Source organism: Magnolia sinica, chromosome 4, assembly GCF_029962835.1.
Source record: "Magnolia sinica isolate HGM2019 chromosome 4, MsV1, whole genome shotgun sequence".
Classification (NCBI taxonomy): Eukaryota; Viridiplantae; Streptophyta; class Magnoliopsida; order Magnoliales; family Magnoliaceae; genus Magnolia; species Magnolia sinica.
Window position 1 is genome coordinate 96,746,505 of NC_080576.1, and position 15,012 is coordinate 96,761,516.

A 15,012-nucleotide genomic window follows, 5' to 3' on the forward strand; every position below is an offset into this window, starting at 1 on the left:
GGACATCTCCTTGCCTCAAACTCCCTCGAGCTTACGAAGAAATTGAAAGGTGAACAATTGATAAGGATGGAGAAGTGGGCTGATGAGATGCACTCCATGATCCTATCCATTCATTTTTCTGTGGACCCCATCGTACTCATCATGTAACTTAGAAATCCCTAATCATTCTACCTTGATCCTTTTACATATCTAGTTTGCCTACTATCCTGAATCTTTTGCATCCTTTCTAGAGTGGATATATTCATTAGCAATCAAAATACCATTTAGGATCTGACGATCCTGTACAACACACCTTGATAGGGCGATATAAGACCTTGCATAGTGAGGCTCTTGGCAAGGTGGGCTACATGGTTGGAATCAATGGATAACTGACAGTCTTGACTCAACAAACAGGTCTGAATCATTGAGTGATTGAATCAGCTTGATTTTCAAGAAGGGTTATCTTCATGGTGGTTCCCAGCATTTTAATGGTACTGATGTCCTGCACAAGTGGTATGTTGACAGGAAAGACGGTAGGATGAGGTTTGCCTGTTTGCAATCAGTTGTCAAAATGCAGGCCATAAGCATGATCTTTGGTTGCTTATTCACTTCTAAGTTATAGATATCTTGAAGATTTTTTCTGCTATCTGCATGCAAGTATTAGTCTTGGGAGTATCTCTGTACATCTACCTCATGTGTGAGATTCAGTGGGCCACACCATAAGAACCAGTTGGGATGGAAATGCCTACCATTAAATGTGGTTGGGGCCCACCCTCATGTCTGTATGTTGTCCAATCCGTCATTCGATGCCCCTTTTATCAGGACGAAGGAACATGCATGAAATCAGGCCATTCGAAAGCTAAGGTGAGCTCCTCCATGTGAATTTAGAAGTTCTCCACAATTTCTTATGGTTGGCCCACCTGCATTTTGGATCAGTCTTTAGTTTTGATATCAAGCCAAATATGCGTAGCATTTTGATGGAGAGTGATCATATGCTCCATAAATGAGGCATATCTAATCATTAAGTGGGCCATGCCATAGAAACAAGCGACAATCACCCAAAAACTTCTATAAATTCATTTGGTGCCCCACATGATGGTTGGATTAACCTGATTCTTAGGGCTTCCCAACTTTCAAAGCAGAGCGAAGTGAAAATGTCAAGCTATGCATCACAATTATGGATGGAATATATCTCGAAAATCATACTCATTATATTATGACAATAGTTAAATTAATGCCTATTGAATTGTAAATCAATTTCACACTTCTTATAAGTAATGCCAAACCCATCTTTCGTTCTGTTTAAAGACAGCCAATTCTCTATTTTTTTCAGGGTGAAATAAGAAATTCTTTTTTACCCTAGTGTTAGATTAAAGACTTTTCTTGCAGCACACTAATGAATTTGGGTACACATGTGAATCACCTCCGGTGAGGAGTCTCGAACACGAGACATTCCATTCCGATAAAAGCTCAAACTGATAGAGCACGGCGAATTAATCCATTCATCTCATAGCCCAGGCCTCACATCCCATGGGTTAGGACCTCGGCCAAAACCCCCTCGTGGGCTCTACTTCACATGGGGTTTCGCTTCACACGAGTCACCCGCTTCACACCCACTTCACACGAGCTACCCGCCTTACACAGGTTGCCCACCCCGAGTGTGCCCCTGTATCTTACAGGCCACCCCACTCAAGCCCGATGTGAAAATACCCCCGCATTAACATGTTTAGAATCTGGGTCTTTCATCATCATCTTCTTCAATCATTAGCCCTCTGAAACGATGACTTTTTGTATATGGTAAAATAATGAGGATCCTTCATAGGAAATGAAGTGTTGTCTGCTGTTCTTGTTTTATGGGAACAACAAGATTCTCAAAGCTTGAAGGAATTGAACCAAATAACAAATTCTCCACCACATAAAATACCTGAAGAGAAGTTAGGTGGGAGTTTGCTATTAAGCTTATATGACCACTGAAATTATTTGAACTCAAATCAACAAGGGCCCAAGAATGCATTTTCAAAGGGTTGGGCAGAAATCATGTTATACATTTTCAAAGGGTTTAATGGCAGATGTTGGTGTGTTAAATCCCAAAACCAAGCAAGCGTGGATGTTAGAGAGATCAAAGAACTGGATGAGCTTCTATTTGTAGCCAAGGAGAAAATGGAGGTCCTAAATGACAGGAACTCAGGTTAATCATTGTAAGCCGAAATGGAGGAATCCAATTAGGGTGTAGATCCAAAACTAAAGAATTGTAAGAGGAATCTGAAACCTTTTAAGTTCCCTAGATTTTTAAGAGTTGGAAGAGATGTAAAGGAAGGTTGTCCTAAACCTTTTGGGATAGTCCTAGTCCATTACCAGTAAGTGAAGAAGATTGCATGGAAGACAACCTTCAAACAGTGTGAAGGCCTTTTGAGATTTTTTAGCTCATCTAACCAATTAGACATGGGTCCATGCATATGATCTGGGTCCAACTCAACTCTCTAAACTGACAGTGTGACTTTTGGTTCTTGGAATCCTACCACTATTCTCATCGAACAGAGGTGAGGATTTCAATATATAGCTGAGTTGAAGATAGATCAAGTATCTTGATATTACTCCCAACTGCCTGGAAGGAACCGTGAACAATTGCTACTGTGCCTATGATTCCATCCCAACCGCCTGGAAGGAACCGTGAACAATTGCTACTGTGCCTATGATTCCATCCCAACCGCCTGGAAGGAACCGCGAACAATTGCTACTGTGCCTATGATTCCATCCAACATCTACTCTTCCACATTAGGAAATTCTTGAAGTCAATAAAGGAATCCAACTACAAAACTCTTTGGAGATCTAACTAAACAAGACCTACTAAGGGTAGCAACAAGATATACTTGTTAAAGTGATAAAGTAAGTCCCTCAATATACATTGATACACCACACTCTAACAGCTTAAGCTTTTGGAGTAAATGGTTGTTTGACATGTTCGAATCTCGAGAGCAGCAAATATGCCTCGCTAATATGTTATTCTCCCATGGGGGGTCAGGAAAAATCAGGTCCGGCCTAAGGACTAGGAAATCAAGCCCGGCCTATTTATGGTGTGAGTGTCCCTCTACCCTTCTCAGTATGTTCCCATGCGGAGTTCCTACCCCGCACGTGCGGGGGGGTGTTAAAGTGATCAAGTCCCTCAATATACATTGAGGGACTTGATCAAGCCCTCAATATGTTATTCTCCCATGGGGGGTCAGGAAAAATCAGGTCCAGCCCAGGGACTAGGAAATCAAGCCCGGCCTATTTATGGTGTGAGTGTCCCTCCACCCTTCTCAGTATGTTCCCATGCGGTGCGGGGGGGTGTTAAAGTGATCAAGTCCCTCAATATACATTGATACACCACACTCTAACAGCTTAAGCTTTTGGAGTAAATGGTTGTTTGACAATACTAAGGGTAGCAACGTGGAGATGTGTGAAGTTAACAAGGGCAAGAGCTAGGGAAATATATGAAAGATGGCGCGACGATAGGTGCAACTCAACGAGAGGATACCTATTCATTGTATGCACCCAGTGTTGAAGTTTCGCTAGTTGGGGATATGGAAACAATGTCGATATCGCTGATAATATCACCGATAACCAGAAATACGGGAAAACATGAGAAAAAACAATGTAATTTTTCAATGAAACTTCAGAAGATGCTAAAATACACATTTGCATAATAGGAATTAAAAACTACGAAAAGAATGCATACATAATAAGTTTCCATTGAATGGGTGCCTAAAAGCGTGTTTTCGTAAGAAATCAATCCAGCCATCCCATCTACCCATCCAACCATCCCATCTATCCATCCATCCAACTTTCCATCGATATTTCAAAATATCAACAACACGTGACATTTCGCCGAGAAACATCAACAATTGGAAAGGAAACGAAAGATTGTGGTATTACCCATGTTGCAATAACAATAATATCACGATATCATCGTCAAAAAAATTAAACGATATCATCGATACACAAGTAATACAAGCAAAACCTGAAGTTTAAACAATCGAAAATGTTGGCGATACATTGCTGATTTCGATACATTGGCAATACAAGCTATACCTGAAGTTTACACAATCGAAAATGTTGGTGATACATAGCTGATTTCAATACATTGGCAATACAAGCTACACCTGGAATTTACAAAGTTGAGAATATTGGCGATGCTAAGCGATATGTCGTTGATACCTGAAATTTCTGATATGACCAATATTATCCGTACCGCTACTGGCACTATCGGTATTGGATAATATCGGAGATACTTTGAACAATATAGACACCCAACTGTGACTTGCCATGGAGAGTTCCACATGAGACACATCTAGGTACTTGAAGAGAACACATATTTGACAACAATCAAAGCACTCAAAAAAGTTTGAGGATATTCTTAGAATTTCTCCATTTAGTGGGCTTACACAGATTAACGGTTTGAATTGGTCACTATGGATTATAGGCATGCTAGTGGCCCCCGCCTAGTGTGATCAAACTATGTATATGAGTAGGGGGAAGTGGATTAGGTGAGACCCAGGATCTACCGAGGTGGGTGGGACTACTGACTGTGGGGCCCACTGTAATGTATGTGACTTTCAAGCCATCCATCCTTTTCGGAAGCTCAGTTTAGGACATAATCCAAAAAATGAAGTAAATCCAAATCTAAGGTGGACCATAATACATGAAACAGTGCTAATCGAACATTAAAAACTTAGCATGAGCTACAAAATTTTTGTATAAGCTGATATTTGTGTGGTCTCTTCATCCAGATCTTTGTGACCTTATCAACAGATTGGATGGCAAACAAACATTCCAGTGGCCCCCATGAAGTTTTTAATGGTGGGGGATTCATTCACTACTGTTTCCTGTGGTATGGTCCACATAAGATTTGGATCTGCTTCATTTTTGGGATCATGCCCTAAAATGAGCTTTCAAAACGGTTGGATGGTGTGGATTTAAGGCACATACATCACTATGAGCCCCACAGTCAGGGGCCACCTCAGTCGATCCAGGGTCTCACCTAATCCGCTCCCGAGAAGGGGTGGCAAATACTTTCATTGCCAGCCCTACCCATAATCCCCTCCCGAGAAGGGGTGGCAAATACTTTCATTGCCAGCACTACCCATAATCCAGTTGCCTTCACTTTTGTAATTTGTACTTTGTCCCCACTGCATGATGGCCCATCAAATCAACACCCCTGATCGCATTGTGGAGATATTTAGACACTAACAGTAGCATTCCTGGACAGAAAATCGAAGAGTACATTGATATATAACATGAATCATTGCCCACGAATCCATGCATTTGCATCGAACAATATGGCATTACAGCAGAGACCCATTACACTGTCTACACATACAACAAAAACTACAGTCATTTAGAATACACATACAACAAAACTACAGTCATTTAGAATACAACCGCGCATCAAATGCAATCGAGCCTGTTCTCCCCCCCCCCCCCCCCAAGACAAATCAGACATAACCTATCATGATATTAATTAAAAAAAAATAAAAATAAAAATAAAAATCTGCGGTGCAGAAATGTGTACCACGTGTTTTTACCAGAGGTTTGAGGATGTCTGCCATTAATCAAGTGGGCCCCAACTCGTAATGCTGTATCTTCATCGCATGGGATAAGAGCTTCCAACTGTGCCTTGAGGCCCATATCATGGGCCATCCCAAACATCATCATGGCCACCTTCTGGGAATGAGTTCTTGTTCCCCTGGATCATGGTGCTGTTAAGAAGCTGCATCCCTTCCTGACTCATCTGCTGAACTTCAGACGGCGATAGAATTCTGATGCACCGGACACAGATTACAAACTCCCTGCATCCATCATTCAATGCTCAATCAGAGACTTTCTTTTTTCTTTTGAATAGTGACGAAAAGATCTATTACAAAGATTTAAAAAGGGTTTTTGACATCAAAATTTCCTCTATCTATTAAGTATTTGTAAATAAATCCCAATATTTTCAAACTACGATCAAATACACGCCCTCAGTAGTATTTAAGTCATGCTAGCTTGACAGAAAGGGGAAAAACAATCGTTGGCAGTAGGCAGAAGGATTTACAGATTATTTACAACTTTATGGATGGATTACATATCAATAAATGCATTTCATATTTTTGTGTGCCCACATGTGCATGTGCATAGCTTTACACACATGCGGCACTAGCAAAGGTCACAGGTGTAAAGATGTGGCAATGTGTGGTAAGAGGTGTAATTACCCATAAGTATAAGGGCAGTCTTGGATTTGTGAGGGAGGGAGAGAGATTTGGATTTTTTTTAAATACGACAATCGCAGTGGACCATTCATGAGAAGAAGACTTACTCCCATGGATCATCTCCAACGAGAAGAACATCATTTTCGTAATCCACGTATACAAGTTTCCATCCAGAACCTCTAGGGTCATCGAGCTGCCCTTCAAGTCCAAACATGCATGCAATTGCAAACTTCAGCTCATTGTAGTCTTTGAACCGGGTGACATCAATCGACCTCCCAACAGATCCTAGCTTTTGGACCTGTTAACTTAAAATGAATTCAAACATCACAAGGTAGTTGAGGAATGGAAAAGTATCTGTTACAAACATTTATATCTCAGTCATCAATCATTCAAGACGCAAACCATTCGTTTGTTGCGACCCACCATGGATATATCATACCCAAAAAATCACAATGGTTGAATGATCCTGGCCACCAATGGGAGGGTCTTTTACACATTGATTTCTGCCCACTTGTCGGACAATTTTCTAATCGCCCACATCTTATGATCAGAAGTACTCCGATTGGTTGGCTAAGATCGTATTTCTAGTGGGATTGTGTGGATATGGGCCATCCAGGGTAGGGTGCAGGTCATATAGGGAAGGATGTGGCGGATGAACAGTTCGAATCTCAAACATATTCCCCATGCATGCCAACCAAGGTATTAGATAATGGTAATGGCCAGCACAACAGTCGGGCATATGACCATTACGATACCCCGTTACGGCTCTGTAACAGACTAACAGTAGATTTTTTTGAAAGCGACAATGTATCAGCCCCATGCTGGCCCATATCAATCTGTTATGCCAATCATAGATGCCCATTATAGGCCATTTTTTCCAGATCAGGAGTTACAGCCCTGTATCACGTAACAGGTTCCACCGTTACTGTTTAAGTAACAGCCATTACATAACCGTTTTTTAATACCTTTGTGCCAACATAGATTGCTTGACAACTAATTCAGATACGACTGGGCTTCAGAAACAAAATCAGCATCCAAGAATCAACAAATCTAAGTATCATGTCTGTGAAGCAATTCATGCATCGCACCTTGGTATAAGTTCGCAAAGGTGGAGGTTGCCAGGAGCCATTTTGTAAGAAGCTATTCTCATCAATGTCCACATTGCTTGAAGAGGTACCACCTGGGTTGTCTGTAAATTCCTGAAAAGAGAATGCTTGAGAGTCCACCAGACTTGTGGAAGTAACCTGAGACTGAACATCTTGAGCCGAACTAAAGTTTCCAATAGGGCCTTCAGAAGTGTTTCGAAAACCAACATCACTCAATGCACTGAATCCTTCCAAACCCGTGCTTGAAACAGAAGGATCAATCAAAGTGCTTGCATTGCTCACTTCAAAATGGAGATTGCAGTAAGTATCGCTTTGATTGTTACTCTCCTCAGATAAGTCCTTCAGCCCACAAGAATTAGAGACACTCTGCAGGTGGGCCTTCATATCATGTGGACCAGATATGTCATCTTGCACTCCAGACATTGAGATTCCAAGACCATGATGCTCTATTTGGGGTAGGTATCTTAGATAAGATAGCTGCTGCGGACCTAAGAAATCTTGATCCAAAGATGTTAGACCATAAGCCAAATCGGAATTTGATATGCCCGGAAACTGAAGTCTCTCAATAGGATTCAAAGATTCCAGGTTTACCACCGAAGTAGCTGACGCAGAAATGGAATTGAGAGATCTTACAGCGGCTGTAGGAGACTGGAAATTAGACGCATGCAACATTAAATCCCCAGTGTCTGAGTTCTGAGCTGAACAATGATTCGAGTATGGAAGTAAGTTGTTTATATTATTTGCATCCAGTGAGGGTATTTCCGTTTGCTGCGATTGGATGGTACTTGGCTCCAGCTGTTGCTGCACTAATTGGGACAATTCATAAATATTTTGAGGCTTTTCCGGCGGCGGGCTTTCAAAATTATGCACGGACTGCTCTTTCTTATGTTCATTGTACTTATCTTGAAGGCCTTGACTTTTTGACTCCAACACTGACTCTTCTATAAAATTTTCTTGTGGCTGCTTGTGCTTCTTTAACGCTGATTCCGAATCTGCAAGCTGTGGTTGGCCTGCAGAAATCGGAGTGGTCTGATTCTGTAGCAAACAATTTGGCAGGGGCAGTTCAGGCTGTTGATAGAGAAACTGGTGTTGTTGCTGTACTGATGTTCGGGTGGGCAATTCTTCCTGTTTTAGCAGTGTTCCTTTCAACAAACATGTGGGGACAGCGGAAGGAAAAGGTCTACAGAGTTCGGTAATCGTAGCAGCGTCCATTGACTGATGACGACCATATTGAATGTTGAGACCAGCACTTGGTTTAAGCAGCATCTTCATCAGTTCCGAACCAATACTAGGAATTACAGGATATTGGATGTTGGTATTTCCATTTTCTGGAATCCGTGGTAAAGCTCTTTTGAGGATACTCTCCCATTCCATGTCTGCCCCTGAAACTGAGACGGTTGCCAATCCAACTAGATGTGACAATCTACATAGATATACTAAATAAACATGACAGAGAATCAAGAGTATGTTATATATAGAGGGGAGTTATGACTTAGAAGCATCGTTTTTTTATTATGACGACGGTGCCCCCACCCATTTTTTAGGAGAGTATATTCCCTGCATATGCACACAATCACCCACAAACCATGTTTAATTCAAGAAACAGTAATCAAGCAATAAACCACATGCTAATGCCTTGCAGTTACATTAAAGTTTGTTTCTTTAATAGCCATAGCTATGTTTTCAGCCCAAGGTTCTCAGTTTCTACAAGTGGGTCACAGAAACAGTTATGGAAGATCCTCGGCCTTCAATCTCAGCCTGCGAGTGGATTGTTCAAAAGAGACATACGCAAATGGTCTACATTCAATGGAAAAGTAGTCCAAGATTGGTGGCAAGGATTTCCTATCAACGAGATTTTTGGGGTATTGAATATTCCTGGCAGGACCAATAAATCAATGGTATGTACTCAAAACCTTGGGCGACACTTGCACAAACTCAAAACGCAAGTATACTGTGCATAACTTGAAAGAGCAAGAACAATATCATTTGTATATCTAGTGTTTAAGCAGAATATTGTGATACATCCTCCACATGTAGCGAGATTGTTTAGCTCCAATCTCTTGCCAGTTGTCACTGATCTTTGGATACATTTGTGATCACCAAGTCCCAAGTAAGAACCTAATACTAGATACAAATTGGTTCTGATCCATTTTTCCATGAGCAGATGTAGCATATTGAGTTGGAATGCTATTTTATAGGGGACAACCACTCTCAAGGAACTTCGCTGCCTCACATATCCATTGATCATCACAAGCTTGATGTTCTTGGTTCCAATCCATTTTTCCATGCGCGGATGAAACATACTGAATTGGAATGTCATTTGATTGGGGACAAATACTCTCAAGGAACTTCATTGCCTCACATATCCACTGATCATCACACGCTTTATGTTCTTGGTATGAGTGTGAGTAGGACCCACCATCAATATCCTCTCAGCTAACTTCTTCTCATAAAACAATGCATTCATCTAAGGGTGGAAGAGGGTAGTTTTGGGCCTTTTGGCATTTGTTATTACTTCAAATATGTCACCTATGCATCCCTAGTCCAAGTGCATTTTAGTCATTGGTTGTCTCTTGATCCTGTGGAATCTATTTTGTAGCCGAAAAATAAGGTTAGTCGTCTCATCAGGTGGGACACATTTATGAGAATAATGGACCATTAGAAAAAAGATGACCAAAAGGCCTGGCCATGTTCACAATGCACCTCACCTAATGAGTGACCTGAACGAAACATCTTTGTGCCACATCCGCACATTTTTCACAAATCGCCTCTTCAATCTCTCTTGGAATGAATGATGTAATCAATATTCATGGACTGAAGTAACTTCACAACTGACCAAAGGAAGAAGAAAAGGTTAAGAGCTCACACACACACACACACACACACACACGAGGCTTATAGACTTACCCAGATATCCAGAATGGAATGGCCGTTTGAGACTTGAAATGGGAGCAGGATAAATGAATGGACTTTCAGGCGTCTCAATTTCCCACAGACTAATTCTATTTTGCCTTTCTCCACACCCAGTTTCATCCCACTCGACCTGATTATGAATTGAAATGATCCCATAGCGCTCAAATTTCTTGTAAAAAGGAATAAATTCACACATGCATGTCAAAACAACTTTACCTGAAGATTGCGCCACTTCGAATTAGGCCACTTAAGTGGATCTATGTCACTAATTCCCACAATTGTGCCCATATATCTACAAGAAGATAATGAAAATGTTAACCTATGTTGGCAAAAATTTAAAGCATACATTTTTTTTTCATTGTTAGTTTAAAAGCAAATGAATTTTAAACGCAATCCCATATGGGCCACTCGTTACATAGGCTGGAGGCAGATTGCATTTGCAACTCAATTTATGCAAAGAAAATCAAAGGGAAAAATCACTCGTATCTCTTGTGAGTGGGTATTTTTATTAGGATTTTCGAAATGGTGTGGAAAATAAAAGATTCCAAAAACCTATCTTTCATTTTACGGCCCTAAGGAACCCCATTTAAATATTCTCAAGTTTTTAGAAAAGAAAAAACTCAAATCCTTTAGCTAGGATTACCTCGATCAATGCTCTGCTAAAAAAGTCGCCGACTTCATCGATGTCGTATCTTCAAACCCTCTCCCTGATCTAACCAAGATGAAGGAGAGGGTAAAGAGGGGCCAAAAGAGACGCACAAAGTCATCCACGCAAGTAGACCTCACACATACAAAATGTGATGGATAGGAAGGAAGGGATCTCTCTCTCTCTCTCTCTCTCTCTCTCTCTCTCTCTCTCTCTTTTCTCAGCAGGTGATGCCCAGGGGTTGGGGACGTCCAAGGCTCTCTATTTTTCTCCCCTCCTTCTAAGATAGGATCTATAGACAATGAGGATTAGGGTTTTAGAGAGATCAATTATGGTACTCTACCAGCCTAGTATTCCATATGCCATACAACATTGGAAGCCTGTGATCCTACATTAACCACGTACCCATATCTTGATCCAATCTCTCCACCATCATGGTCATCCACCATTGTTCCAATGCCCATGCAGATGACGTGATGGACCCATATCCAAACCATCAGATCATTATCTAGTGAGATCAAAACCTTTTTCAGAATTAAAACGAAAGTTAACGGTTGAAAACATTTATAGAATTTTCAATACCATTTTAGTGCCAGGTCTAATGGAAAAACCACTTGATGAATGTTTGATCCCAAGATTTTAACCATAAGATAGTTCATGGGAAACCAATGGATCATAAGACAGTTCATGGTAAACCAATGGATCCCTTGTTCAATCATTCGAGCCTCAGAAACCAATGGATCCCTTGTTCAATCATTCGAGCCTCAACCGGATGTAAAGATTACCTCATAAAGCAAGCCAAGCAAATGTAATCAAGACCTTTCCTTAGACATCCTCAAGTATAAAGATTAAAGAGATTTGGTACATCCTCAAGTCGATCATGGTCTAAGCATGATAGGCCTCTCGGTCTAGAGACTTCAACCCGATCCATCAATATAGGTGCCCAACAGGTCCAACACCAGGAGCCCATTCCCATGGCACACTCACACACCTATATGGGGCAGAGCAAAGGCACATTAACTCATCGTCATTGTAAGTGCTAGGATGTTGAGCACACATATGTTATCAAATATCGAGAGACAAAACCACTTCAAGAAAAGATCAGGCTCAAAATCGATCTCTTTTCAAGAAAAGATCAAGCTCAAGATTGATTTATGTTCAAGAGAAGATCAAGCTCAACATCGGCTTATCAAGCCCAAATTCAAGATGAAGTTCGAAACAAAATTTAAGCCAAAATGAATCAGATATTTGATATATCTCAGGTGGTATAAACCTTAGAAAGACCTTAGGACTAGATGCTTTCAAAAATGTTTGATCATGGGTTTTTACATTTGTTTTTGCCTGGAATTCGGCTAACCTAACTTCTGGTTCGGCTAGCCCAACTTCAACCCCAAAGCAAATAACAACTTTTGTTGCAAATTCGGCTAGCCCAAGTTTTGATTCGGCTAGCCCGAGCTTGAAATTCGGCCAGCCCAAGAAAGTTCGGGTCAAATTCTAGCAACATCAACTTTTGGAATTCGCAGGAATTCAGCCAGCCGAACTTGACCTCGAGCCAGCCGAATTTTACATAATTCTTATCTCACGCTATCCGAAATCTGTTGAACAGAATTTGCTGAACTCAGGTTAGCCGAAGATCTAACTTCTTTGCCTATAAATTGAGGTTTTCTCTTATTCCGAATTACACAATTTAATTATTAGAATTCTTCTGCAAGTGAGAGAGAAGCTCAAGTCATTGGCAAGCTATTGGTTGGTATTTATAATTTATTTTAATAGCTTATTCAATTCCCTTTAGTCTCAGATCTTTTAAGTTTAATCTAAGAGAGTAAATTATACTTCTCTTTGAGATCTAAGAGAATTGAATTAAGTAGCATTTGGGTTTAACAAAATTAAAATCTATAGAATCCCAAACCCTTTCTATCCGACCGAACACAACACCATCTACATTCAAGAATGAGGTCTTTCTGCTACAAGCTTCTGCTACATCTTCTACGATTGAAGATAAATATACCTTCTAAAACTCTGTTTAGGTTTTTTTGAGATCTCCTATGAAAATCTCAGTTAGGGTTTTGTCTGAGATAGCCGGTGAAAATCTCAGTTTAGGTTATTATTGTGATAGCCCATGAAAATCGCAAGGAACTGTATCAGGTTATTAAGGTGACCCTGTGAAAACCTTTTTATAGTAAAAGCCAAAATTACGAGGGAAGTAATTTTGGGAGTGGAGTAGGTGTGGCTGTTTTTAAAGCACCGAACTACTATAATTCTTTGTGCCATGTGGCGAATGCCTTATTTTTGGTGGATTGGATGTATTTTATTTCAGTTTTGTGGTAAATGTTGTAATTCTTTAATTTACTCTTGCTAGTTTAAAGTTTTGATTTTGAAGACATTCGTGAAATAAAGTTGTCTTGCCTAAAATTTTAGGTGAAGGTTGTCCTACGAATTGTTTGGAATCAAGGTTTCAATACTCAAGCAATTGATATCTTTATATTATTTACATATTCAGCATTTATCTCGATCATTGGCATTGTCCTATAACTCGCTAAGTGATCGTGGGCCTCATGGCACAACATGGTGCTGAAATCCATGGCCCACAACTCTCTTGGTCAACGACCATTGTATCCAATCTCAAGATCCCAAGCACAACCATAGTAATCCCTCTCCATCAACCCATGTTCATGTATGAATGGTGCACTTGCACATATCAACAATGGCATTGCAACTTTTCCACCTTAGACCTATGGTCATCATGATCTACAAACAAGATCATCAATATCACATCCATGTCATCCATGGTCAAGTTCCACGTTGTCCACTACAAATGAAAAGGGGCCCCTCCCTTAAAATTTTCAATTTTTTTGTAATTTTATTAGGTGCTTAACTTACTCTTTTAATTTTTCAATAGGTATTAGTTTGATAACCACTTATCCAGCTATCAGTCGGCTTTCTGATTTATTGTTGGATAAGGATAGAGATTCGGATATTATCCAAAGAAGACGGATACAGGTCAGACATAAAAATCGAATATCCAAGTTGGATATCACATACGGATATTGCATTATCCAATCCATTTACATTCCTACTCAAGATGGCAAGTGAACTCAATGTGGTAAAGATGCAAGTAGAGCACAACGGCAACTTGAGCGAATGGTCATTCCACACAGTGCCAACATAGCCTTAACCTTTTGTCCCATCTCATTTACCCTTCTTTGCATTGACCAAAAAAAAACAAACTAAGTATCCAAAAAAATTGCAAGATAATAATGCAGAAAAAATACCTGCGTTTACCTGACTCCTCTGTTTCAAACATCATTCCAAATCTCATCCCAACTGAAACGTGGGTGCTGTATACAGCTTTATGGTATTTCGCCAAAGGAATGACAAACTCCGAAGGGCATGCCCTGCAAATATGTACAAAGGTAATATGATGTGTGTGTGTGTCTAACAAGCATAGAAGTTTCAATATCCACCTTTTCAGTAAAGGAAAAGGAACAGAACATACCTTGGATTATAGAAAACGGTAAATGGGCTGAAATTAGCCGCAGCATGAGCTGCAGCTGCAAGGATTCCAATATGCATGCTTTCAGCAGAGAGAACGGATGATGGCAATGCTGTTTGTTGACGATTTGCACGCCTCACACCAAGCAGTAACTGTGACTTCACATCCCTTTCATGGTGGACAAAAGCATTGTCAGATGATAGAGATTGTCAAAATGTCACAAAAAATGAAATTTTGAACTTTCATCCCTTCCTGATGTTTCATTTCAGTAGAGAACTAACTCTCTTTTTTTTCTTTTTTTGTCTTTTGAACTGAAGTTGAACAAACTATATTTTAACGACGAACCTACCCAAGCCATCATTTTCGTAAGCGCTAGCCTTTGGCTAGGAAGGCTCGATTGGTGTAGATTTTCAGGTTATACTCCAATAATAGGCCCCATGATCTGGGGGTTCTAGACTGATGTACATGTATGATGTATGCCATGTTTACAAGTCACCACCACTTAGAAAGTGGTAGTGAACTGTCCAAGAAGTTTGTCCTTTTTCACACAAATGGCAAGAGATTGATCAAACTCCAACAAAACTTCCACATAAGACGTCGCACAGAAGTAGTAGCTGCTCAATCACATGCTAAGAAGTCCGATCCAAG

General features: G+C 40.3%; 1 protein-coding gene and 1 long non-coding RNA gene across 3 annotated transcripts in view; both read right to left on the reverse strand.

Annotated features, from left to right (window-relative positions):
- Positions 1–5,251: 5,251 nt before the first annotated feature.
- Positions 5,252–5,440, reverse strand: LOC131244607 (uncharacterized). The gene is made up of 2 exons (XR_009170422.1): positions 5,380–5,440; positions 5,252–5,346 (listed from the first exon to the last, which is right to left on the reverse strand). It is a non-coding gene; the product is annotated as an uncharacterized LOC131244607 (long non-coding RNA).
- A 59-nt stretch (positions 5,441–5,499) lies between these two features.
- Positions 5,500–15,012, reverse strand: part of LOC131243444 (auxin response factor 5) — a 29,412-nt gene continuing 19,899 nt past the window's right edge. For both annotated transcript variants that reach the window (XM_058242813.1, XM_058242814.1), the window contains 7 exons: positions 14,368–14,532; positions 14,144–14,266; positions 10,442–10,517; positions 10,220–10,355; positions 7,295–8,700; positions 6,314–6,504; positions 5,500–5,807 (listed from right to left, as the gene is read on the reverse strand). In XM_058242813.1, coding sequence (XP_058098796.1) covers positions 5,648–5,807; positions 6,314–6,504; positions 7,295–8,700; positions 10,220–10,355; positions 10,442–10,517; positions 14,144–14,266; positions 14,368–14,532 — 2,257 coding nt within the window. In that variant the 3' untranslated portion in view covers positions 5,500–5,647. The remainder of the gene's footprint in view (positions 5,808–6,313; positions 6,505–7,294; positions 8,701–10,219; positions 10,356–10,441; positions 10,518–14,143; positions 14,267–14,367; positions 14,533–15,012) is intronic.